This window comes from Drosophila montana, unplaced genomic scaffold (assembly GCF_035044405.1).
Source record: "Drosophila montana isolate Dmon_TW-CO22-7 unplaced genomic scaffold, ASM3504440v1 contig_2496_1, whole genome shotgun sequence".
NCBI classification, from domain to species: domain Eukaryota; kingdom Metazoa; phylum Arthropoda; class Insecta; order Diptera; family Drosophilidae; genus Drosophila; species Drosophila montana.
This window is the reverse complement of record NW_026997364.1, coordinates 558,349-569,997: the sequence shown is the minus strand read 5'-3', so window position 1 is coordinate 569,997 and position 11,649 is coordinate 558,349. Positions and strand designations below refer to the sequence as shown.

General features: G+C 42.1%; 1 protein-coding gene across 1 annotated transcript; it reads left to right on the top strand.

The window, feature by feature from the left end:
• Positions 1-4,515: 4,515 nt before the first annotated feature.
• On the top strand, positions 4,516-5,730 carry LOC135428669 (uncharacterized). The gene has a single exon (XM_064682749.1). It carries the CDS (start codon positions 4,626-4,628, stop codon positions 5,652-5,654), a length of 1,029 nt encoding a protein of 342 aa, XP_064538819.1. The 5' UTR covers positions 4,516-4,625; the 3' UTR covers positions 5,655-5,730.
• The last annotated feature ends 5,919 nt before the right edge of the window (positions 5,731-11,649 follow it).

Here is an 11,649-nt window from a genome sequence, read left to right as displayed (position 1 = left end):
TTCTTACACATGTCCGATGCCACAGCGAATGCAATGAGGCAGCGTCTAAAATTCCAGCATGCACTTTGGACAACATTTTCAGCTCTCAGCTCTCTCTCCCCCTCTCTGTGTGCCATCCCTCTCTGGTAATCGTCACAAGTTGCATCATTAAAAATTTATCAGTTGATTGGAAAATTATAATTCTTTGCTTTTACGCTTCGCACAGTGCTATGATTTTTATAAGTCTACAGCCGCCTTCCCATTTCTTGCCCCGAACCCAACTGGAACCCATCCTCTGTCGGCGTTGTCGTCTTTGCCTGTTATGTAATAACTTTTGCTCCGATCTTCGCTCGACGCTTTTCTGTTTGTGTTTCTTATGGTCACATTTAATAACTGACTCGACGACTGTCTATCGCGTCAGCCCGTCTCCAAGTCAATCTGTCTGAATGAATGACTGACTTACCGACTATTACGAGCGATTCAACAATCCCTCCCCCTCCCCAGCACGCCCCAGCACGCCCCAGCACTCTTTCTTCTGCACCTCCTAGTCGTTCTCATCTCAGCTGTTTTTTTTTTTCTTTTCTTCTTTTATATATATAAATATATCTATATTTCTTTTTTGCCAGCTGGCTTGGCTGGAGATGCGGAAATAAACGCGCTCGGATTCTTCAACTTGTTACATAAATCGTAATTTTCTATAGCCTCGTTCTAAGTATATCTAATGCATATTGCATTCAGCTACTCGTTTTTCTATTTGCCCACCGCTCAGGTTGAACTTACCGGGGCCCCGATGTGCCAGTCAGTCAGTGCAGTCAGTGCATAACTCACAATCGCACATGTCATGGGCATTTCTCTCGCACTTGAACTTCCTGCATGACCAGAGCTAGCTGCGAGTTCACAAGCTCGTCTGTTGAACCACAAGCTTGCCGATGCGTCCGATGCGATACTGGGTGGGGTCTGTTGGGGTCCCAGTTCCACGCTCATAATGTGATTAGGCGCTTTAGCGGTACAGTTCTACCTTCTTGCTTTTTCATCCATCCCCTTTGGTAGTTTACCCACGAACTGGAATTGAAAAAGAAGCTCCTAACAGATTACTGAGAACCCAAAAGTACAGCTCGACTCTGCCGGACTATGAGTTTGCAGATATCATTGCCCACAATGAGCAGCTTATTCAATCTGCTAGAAAATCTGAGTTTTTTTTCCCGTCCCCAGTCAAAGTTCTTCGCTTCAGTGAGAGCTTTACGAATCTTGTAATTGTGTTAGCTTATGCTTTACTTAATCAACTCCTCTATGCATATTCCTTAAGTTGACTTCTCAATTGACAACTCGAGAACATTAGAGGCTTGTCATTGGTCCCTGCTCTGGCGCCAGTGACATTTTCTTTTTGAATAAAAAACTTGTGTTTCATGTAGCCGACCATTCATCAAATCAAAGCTTTGATGCATATTTAGCATTACTCACTAGCGGGTGTACCCCGGCCTTGCCCGTGCTAGGTATTGTGTGTTAGTTTATGCATGCATGTACGTATGCATTTATGAATATACATATGTAAGCATGCATGGTTGTTTTCTAATATAAACCGCAGACCAAGCTTATTTGTCGCTGTGCTGCAAATTTAAATAAAACGAATTTCTACCAAGTGCTCTTCTCCTCGATTCTCAAGAATTTAAGTAGGCTCTGCAGTTTTTCATGCTTGGCTAGTAGTTAAGTGTTTTTTTTTTGGTATTTTCTTGTTTTTTTGCTGTTTTTTTTTTATGTATGTATGTACATGTATATGTATGTACATATGTATGTACATATATATGAATGCATATATGTATGTATGTATCTACGTATCTATGTATATATGTATGTATATATGTATATATGTATGTATATATGTATGTATGTATGTGTGTATGTATGTATGTATGTATGTATGTATGTATGTATGTATATATGTATGTATGTGTGTATGTATGTATGTATGTATGTATGTATGTAAGTATGTATGTATATATGTATGTATGTGTGTATGTATGTATGTATGTATGTATGTATGTATGTATGTATGTATGTATGTATGTATATATGTATGTATGTATGTATGTATGTATGTATGTATTATATGTATTATATGTATTATATGTATGAATGTATGTATGTATGTATGTCCGTATCATACATACATTCTTTGCGATTTTCCCACACATGCGGGTGGAATTTCCCGAAAACCCGTCTTTACGTGCACCTTCATCACATAAGGTAGCTACAGTGCAAATTTTAGCTTCCTAGTTCTTTCTAGTTCCAGATAAGCAGTTTGTCCACTCTTGAACAAATTATTTCTTGGTCCCTGCTCGGGCGTCAGTACATTTTTATTCTCCTGAGCAAAGCCTATACTTAATGAAGCAGATCTTTGCTTGGCAAATGTTTCTTTGTTTGCAATTATTTTTTGCAATTGCTGTCTCATTCGAGAATTGTCAGCAAAAGCCAACTCCCAGTCCCTGGTGCAAGCAAGCCTCTGTATAAAGATTTTAAGGTTTTTCTTTAATTTAGGTGCTTTAAAGAAAAGTATACTGAAAATAGAACTATAGAGCAAAACTATTAAGCTCAACTTGCTCAACCAAATCTTTACTTTAAAAAAGGTTCTTTCTTCTTAAAGTAAAAATTCCTGAGTGTGACCTATGCCTAAAGGAGTAGTTCTTTACCTAGCAAAAGCTTCTTTAAAAACAACTATTTTGTCTATCTACTTAAGTATGGTCAACAATGGATAAATGAAAGTCCCTGCTCGGGCGACAGTCCATAATTTCATCTTTTGAAGTTTTCAATTACTAAGTGAATAGGCACATACGCATGTCGAGACTGCCAACTCAATTCATTCATCCAAAATTCTCGTAGCGCCGCTTTGAGAAAGTGCAGCAAGTGACGTGAAGACAACTGTCAGTCAACAGCAGAGCTCATACCCTTGGGCGGGGTGGGCAGCCGAGTGACCCCATTTGGCTGGTCAAGTGGCCAGGCCGTCTAGCGTTGGGTTTGTCGAGGCCCGCGAAATTCCACAGTGTGACAGCGCGATCAGGCACTTAAAAGCCTGTCAACAGATGCACAGCACCGGCGGGAAACGGTGGCCCAAGGAGTAGCAGCACATTATATTATACAAGACTGCTGGCACTCGTGTCGTATGCCCTAGCCCCGAAATCTTGAAAAGCAATTAGCAAGAGCTAGGCAAAGTAAATCTCAAACCGCAGCCAAACCGATGCCCAATTGCAATGCCACAAATACCTGCTAGATGGCAGCCAACGAGATTCGAGCTGGCTGGCAAAAAAAAAAAAAAAACAGAAAGAAAAAACGCAGCGAGAAGCGACAGAGAAGCATCAGAAGCGGGACTTATCAGTGGCGGCGACGGCAGCAGAAAGCAATTCTGCGGCTGATGGTTTCGCAGAAAATTACAACTTGCGGGTAAACAAAGTCAACTGCCCCAGACGTGGCCAGTTGGTCGGCGGCGGCGGCGGCGGCTGCAGCATATGCAAAGAGCAGGCAGCAGCAGCAGCAGCACCAACAGGCACTGTGCAGACATGGACTCCACTCAGGCTGAGACACACGCCAAAGCCCACGGGCCCCCGACCTCTGCATGTGTGTGTGGGTGCGCAATTATGCCGCCACAGCAACTGACTAACCATAAATTTTCTTATCAGCCCGAGTCGCTGCACAGGAGCGCACTCAGCTAAGCGGGTAATTGAACTGTTTCGGTTGGGAATTGGGCCCAAAATGCTGAGACGATAGGATTTACGGCTGGAAGGACCAGACAGCATGTGGGCTTGGCTTGGCTCAAAAGCTACTCTCTTCTATTTCGCAACTGACCAAATTGTTGTGTAAATCCTTGACTTTCAAAAATTACAAACCAGAAAGTTAGTATAAGATTCAACACGCTTGTAGACATTTGCCCTACGATGTTGCAGTGTGGAATATGGAAGCTTCCAATTGCTGATCCGATGTCGATTAGTTATTGCATATATACGAGGAGCATAGTGAAACTTTTGAATGCCGAGTTAGTCAAGTTTGTTCATACAATAACCTACTTCTCGACCGATGTGATATAGTTGTCCGATCCGATCGGTTCCCACATACATATGTACTGCCTACAACAGTAAAGCGGACACTTGCAAAGTTACAAAACGAAGCTTTAAGACTGAGCGACTTGTTAGCATAGAAATTGACAGACGGACGGATGGATAAGACTTTTCTGACCTAGCTCTGCCAGCTCGTGTTGTATGTTTGTTATTATTTATATAAATATTATAAACAAAAAACTACAAGGTTGACTATCAATAAATAAGAGAATTGTCTGTCTAGCCTGTTCCCTCCTTCGAGGCATGAACTTGTTGGGAATTACAAGCGTCAAGCAAAGAAAGGAAGCAACAACTGAATTAGAATATATAAATATACTTTATAAGCTCGGGGATGCCTTCTGCTCTTCATTGCTCATATGTTGACAAGGGGATAAAAGGAAACTTTAGGCGAGGCATCAAAGCAATCCAATATGGAATGACTTGTCATAATATTTTCAAGACTAGAGCAAGCATTATTTAAATTTTAGTCATAGACAATACACAAAACTAGCGATACATAAATACATATATAGAAAACGAGATTAAAGAAATAGAGACAAAATGACAACAATAACGGTTGAGGATTCAGAGGATAAGATCATCGAGCGGCTGGGTGACTGCGACAAGGTGCCCGTCGATTATATGGACATGTTGAGCCATCGGGTGCGCTGTCGCAAAATCGAGATCTTTCATTATGACGACGAGGTCAGCTTCACGGCCAACGACGAGGAGGAGGAGGAGCAGGAGCTGAGCTTCGATCAGCTGTTAAGTGAGGATCGCACCGACGACGAGGATCGCACCATGCAGCTGGTGGGCGATTTGGATTGCCTGATACGACGCATCGAGCAAATGCAGCTGGTGATCAAGCAGCGCAAAGAGGCTCAACTGGAGCTGGACATCTCGGACTTCTCCACCGAGCAGCAGCCGGAGACATCGGAGACGCCGATTCCGGAGCTCGGGGTATTCGAATTCAAGCAATGCAGGGAGAAGCCAGTCAAGGTCAAAAAGCTCTCTAGCCCAGATCAGGAACATCTGGCGGAACGAAAGCTACCGCTGGCCGAAGCCCAAAGAGATTCGCTCAGCTGTGAGGAACAGCTGGAGGTGCGCAATCTCCAGCATGCCCATCATCGGCTCCAATGCGAGATCGACGAGATGATCTGCAATTATCGCCTGATGCGCGGTCTGCTGAACAAGATGCGCAATCAGCTCTGCCAGGAGAATCGACGGGTGCGCAAACTGGGTGCCGTGACACAGCAGTATCAGGATTGGAGCCGGCTCGTGGCCGAGGAGCTGCCCGTTTGCAAGCAGCGCTATAATCGGCTGAGCGAGCTGAAGCTCTCCAAAGCGGAGGCGAATCGCGTCATTAGCGCCCACAAAGCGAAGGCGATGAGGCACAGTAAAACATTTCTAACCAGCCGCCAGCTGCGCTACGAGCTGCGCGAATTCCACTCGGAGATCGAGGAGCTAAAGGAATACGCCAGTGATTTGCGCCAGGAGATGATACGACGCTTTACCAGCATCGAGCATGAAACGGGTCTGGCAGCCAGCGATCGTCTGCAATCCTCAATCTCAGACAAGGTCGACCTATAGGAACTAACAATAGATTGGTTAAATAACACTTGGTATAACATTTGGTTAATAAAAAGCAATCGAATAGTTAGCTAAACGCATGAATAGTAACATCTCTCTAAGGGGTTACTTTGTGCATCAATGTGCAATTATTTTATAATTCTCAACTGGTTTTGGCGCCAACCAATCAAACAGTTCGTTATTTAGCGGAAATTAACGGTAGATGTTTCAACCGTCGCACCATTCAATTCCAGTAGATTTATTTTCAACTACTCGTTTGATTTTTTTTAACCTGTCCAGTTTATCAAAAGCTTCTGTCAATGTTAACAACTACCTGAGCATGTTGAAATCTAGAGCTTCGACAAAGATATTTAAAGCAGTTCAGTTCATACTTTAAACTTTGTCTAAAAATTGTTCAGATGCAATTTCCGCATTTTTCAGTAGGGGTGGATTCTTCGAAAAGTGTGAAAGACGTCTTAACAGAATTTTCAGAGAGATTCTTGGAAATGAGCTTGAAAACGTAACTCTGTAAAATTGCTTAATGTTTGCGGTGATGCTTTTAGGGCGAATTAAATGTTAAACAAAAAAGTTTCATACCATAGTATTCCACGAATTTTTCACGCTTGCGGGTGGAATTTTCATTGCATGAGATAACTAACCTAAAAAGTTGCAGCTACCAAGTTCTTACAGTTTGGTCGCTGCGCTGATCACCAATCGTTAAGTGAGTTAGTCAGGATAGACAGTTTTTTATATACCGTATATAGCTTCTGCTTATCTTCTTATCTTCGTTGCCTTTTTAGGCCCGTTAAGGGGCCCGCGCTGCGCTCCTGTTGTGTGCTGCTGCTTAAAACTAAGACACAAACAACAAACCACCAGCAGAAGGTAGTACATCATTTTGGACTTTATCAGCAGCAGCAGCAGCGCGTGGGCAGCAACGAGCAAAATTCCTACGCCGCCAACGCTGCACAGCAGCAACAGGCAGCAGCAACAGGCATCAGCAACTGCAATTGCAACTTAATTGAGGCTTGTCTAAGCAACTCGTACGTGTGTGTGTGTTTGGCTGTGTGTGTGTGTGTGTGAGTGTGTGCCTAACCAAAGTAACTGCGGTTGCTCTGCATCCGTCTTAGTCTCTAACTTAGCCTCATCCGCCTCCCGCTTCCCGCCTCATCCGACTCCCGCCTGCCAGCTCCAGCAATTGCTGGGTATGCGTGCTGGCTGTCGCCCGTTGCGAACTTGATGCCTCGCTGCCCCAGTGCCTTGATGCTCCACAGACGAGCGACCAGACAACAACAACAGCAACAACAGCAACAGCAACAACAACTAGTTGCAACAATAACAGCCGCATAATAACGTACTGAGGGCGTTCGGGCAACAACATGCAACAATCTGGCAAGTCAGGTAAGCAGGCAGCCAGCCAGGCAGGCAGTCGGCCAGCCATCGTCTAAGCTGTGCGGCTTATGCAGCTGCAACACGGCAACACACCGCAGTCACCCCCTCTCCCGCACGCTCTGCCAGCCATGGACAATTTAAGCTCATTCACTTGCCGCTGATTGCTGCTGGCGTTGGTGGTGTTGCTGCCGCTGCTGCTGCATATTGTTGCTGCATGTTCCTGCATGTTGCTGCTGCTGCTGCTGCTGCATGTTGGTGTTGGCTTGATTCGTCGTCTAGCAAATTCGCAAGTTCAAGTCCAAGTGTAATGTTGTAGGGTTTCATGAAAATTGCATGCGCTGTGCACATTGCAGACAGCGCTTAGAAAGAAAGAGAGAGATACACACAGAGAAGCAGAGAGAGAGACAGAGAGAGAGTGAGTGAGAGACAGCAGGGGGCAGGGGGCTGGCTGCAATTTGCATTGCGCTCAGGCGTTTGTCAAATGGTAGCTAGCAACGCGCCACGAATGTGGGTTAAACTCAGCTTAAAGCCAAAACAAAAAAACAGCAGCAACAACAACAACAACAACAGCAGCATTTTGGCCAACTAGCCCAAAGAGCTGGCTGCTCCATATCATTGGCTTATATCGCTGCGTAATCTGTGTCATTAGCTGCCACCAAATCAAATTGCAATTGCACGCGATTAGATGCTCAATCTAACTGCTTGACTGACGCCCTAAAGCTAAGACATAACTACTAAATGCATTTATATATACATCTATATACATATATATATATATATGTATATATATATATATATCTATTGGAACCGCATAAATGGTGCATCATTTGCCAGGGCAAGCGGCAAAGAGTTGCAAATGCGCATTCGCAAATCTTGGCAATCGAAGCTCTTTTTTTAACATACAAATTTAAAACATCATTTTTGGTGACAACTCTTAATAGTTATTGCTGCCTAAGTGCTTTATATATATATATATATATATATATATAAAAGTCGCCTATTCTTTTTAATATACCTTCACCAATCTTGGCTTTTACGAGCTCTGTCCTGCTTCTAACATTTCAGAAAACTACTTTCAATATCGAGCCACTATATCATATAATTCTATAGGTAGAATCAATATCATTCACATATCTGCAAAAACGTGGGCGTTTCATTTATTCCCTCTCTCTCTCTCTCTCTGCCCTTCTATCTGTATCTCTCTCTCTCTCTCTCTCTCTCTCTCTCTCTCTCTCTCTCTCTCTCTCTCTCTCTCTCTCTCACTCTTACTAACTCTTTTAACTTTCCTTTATCTTTTTACCTATTGTTATCTATATGAAAATCTGTTTCTTACTTTCGAGCTTTTTTATGTCCCTCACACTGTGCTTTTTCTTCATCGTCTTCCTCTACACATTGATGTGTTCTTATCATTTTCTCTATCTTTCTCTTACATCTTGTCCCGCCCATACGTCTCTCCGTCTAACTATCTCTCATTTCTTAGCCCATACGCTGTCGAGAGCATTCAATTTTTCAATTATTCTTTGTGCGCCATCCTTAAACGTTCTTAACAGCTTGATTCTCGAATATATGGCTATTTGATGTGAGGAACTCTTTTAGAGCCTAATGACTTAATATTTCCCAATTTAATTTTGAAGTGTTTCCCCAACATTGCACAGCTAACTGTGTTCAGGATTGGCTTCGCACTCATGAGTTTGTGAAGATCTTTGCCAAAGTGGCGTCTCGCATGTCAAGTGCTCATTTGCTCAACAGTTGCTCAGCTGTTGCTCAGCTGGCATTATGTAATGGCACCGACCGAAGGCAACAACAACTACAGAGAATCTCCGAGATTGTTGTTGTTGTTGTTGGTTTTGGTCTTGGACTCGCTCGTCATTTGTCTTGTGGCTTATGGGAACAAAAAAAGTGTCCTGGGCTCACGCTCCTCACACACACGCACACACACACATATATATAGACACACACAAACAGTCACGCACACAGACAAAGATTGTTGTTGATTTATTATGGTTACATCTAATTAAAACGGTTCTGCAGTGCCAGAAGAGCGAACGCGAACGCGAACAGCGAGCTTCGCTCCCTGGTTAAGACTCGAAATGGTTTGACGTAATGAAGCTAAATGTTCCGCGCTATGGCCAATTGGTATTGGCCATAACACATGGCTGCTTAAAAAGATGATGCCTGGCCGACTTCAAAGTTCTATTCTATTCCATTCTATGGGCACAGCAATTTCTGTTCGTAGACGCTGTAGAAGAAGTCAATTAAGCCAAACGCTAAAAGGCCGCAGATAAATGACAAATGACGTGTCTCATCTCAAAAAAAGCAACAAGTTTCCAATGCATTGGCTGACTCTGCTTGTCTAGAGTATACCCTGTAGGCAGCTTTTACTCTGGCACATTTATCTACTAAGCTCGTTAGCCTTTTTGTGCTTCAATCCTGCTTAAGAAGACGCATGCCAAAAGTCCAAGGATGTATCTGAAAAGTGAACCAGTTAGAAGACACAAACAAGAGGAATATTGTTTGAACTTTATCTGGTTATGGCATACAGACAGAGAGGCGCTTATATACCATATCTTATAAATCGAACTCTTCTACTCTTCTCGAGTATAATGGGTCTTACATGTGTATTTATAGTTTTTAGGTTCGAAATTTAAGCCTAAAATACATTCACTTTCATACTCATATATAACTATAATAGAGCACAGTCTGGAATAACTACTTTGTTTATGATCTAAACTCTAAAGGTTCAAAGTTGTGTTTGGAAATTGCCTTCAGAAAAGTACAGAAATTTACTAAGGACTATAGTTAGATATAGTATACAGGTGAGAAGATGTCGGCACACCAATTTTGAGTATACCGGGAGTATATGGCCAAAACGAGTCACTTTGTCGAGAATGTATGCTTTTGTCTACTCTATCTTCTTCTAATCTATTCTATTAGGTTTAAACACCCCTCTCTAATAGTTACAGGGTATACACAACTAAAGTCAATTTGGCATTCGTGACTCGTCTGGGCCTGCAGCACTCGTGTCCATATAATTTCCAACATAGAAATATCGCACAACAAGTGCAAATGCAATTAGTTCCAAGCTTTATTTGTTTAAGCGAATGCCGACACACACACACAGAGACACACAACACACACACACGCAGACACGCACGCAGATACGCAGGCACGCACACAACAACATATTTTTCTTTGGAACTTGCAAGAAGTAGTCGCGACTCTCGGCCTGTTTGTGGTATCAGTTTGCGGCCTTATAATTGCCTAGATTATTTCTCCTCTATTTGGTTTGTCCAGCTTATTAAGATTTCTCAAATGTTTGGCCCGACTCGCCGACAACAGCGACAGCGACAGCAACAACCTTTAAAAATGTGCGCGTATCGATAATTGCCTATCGATAAATGCTCGCAATTAGCGCACATTTTATTTAGAACAATTCCATAACGAAATGTTGCCTGCTCAGTGGCGCCGCCATGCTAATTATGCGGCCTTTTATGGCAACACAAATTTCGTCATTTTTAAATGCTGCATACTTTTGGGCGGGCGCGTAAAATGATTAATACATAACATGTTTTATTCTTTTGATCTATGCAGATAGCCCTCATTTATCTATTCCTACCAGACAAAAAACAATTCTAGAAGCACGAACATGCAACTACGCATTAAAAACAGGCTACACTAAATCTTTAAGTCGTGTGCACTTTTCGTACTCGCTGCAAACCTGTTTTAAGCAAACCCAATCCTAAGCCGGTACCTACCCGACTGCTGTTTCCAGCATCAAACCTTCTTTTAGCTTAGGTGCTTACAGCTCCATCCTTACAAGACATTCGTCACAAAATAATGTAAGGCCTAACTATTAATTTAGTTCATTTATCACAATGTTTCTTAAATATTTTAAATACAAATTATGCTTTTCTTCTTTTAAAAAAGTAATAACGTATTCAAAAGTTTATGGAATCTAACAAGTGTAATTAAGAAGCGTCTGAAAACATTATTTGTAAAAGTGAAGCTATGTTTTCTTTTACAGCTGTCGGGCTTTACGCTTAAGAATGATTCATTTTTGGTGGAATGGGTGTGTGTGTGGCAAATGTGCCAAGTTCGGTGTGTCTAGCTTTTATAATCTTTGAGTTATGCATAAGAACTTGTTGTCCTCAAATCAATATTTATCGATAATCATAAAGATGGGGGGGACAGAAGGACAAAGCTATAACGATTACAGCATATCGCCCTGCTCAACAATTATATATGGTTTACTGGTTCGGAGATGCTTTCTATTGCCTGTTATATGTATTTTCAAAGAACCATTATTTTCTTTGATGTCTAAAAATCGATAATTATCGACTTTAAGAGAAGGAGATATCGAAACAAATATCTTGTTTTGCGTATGATATATGAGAGTTTATATTATTAAAGCCCCAAGCCCAAGCCAAAACAATTTTGAACAATTCTCGAAAATCAATAGACCCCAAAGGAGGTTTAAGAATGTAGAAATCAAAATTTATAAAAGTTTCTCTGTATGGTTATATGACTACTAAGAATCTGGAAAGGACATTTTTGATTATGCTTATATCGTGCGTCTGATCTATTTGCTTGTTTTCCGGATATATTAAAATACTTTTGCTGCCCGTGC

Coding starts and splice junctions, on each gene's coding strand:
- LOC135428669 (XM_064682749.1), top strand. CDS start 4,626: ATGACAACAATAACGGTTGAGGATTCAGAGGATAAGATCATCGAGCGG.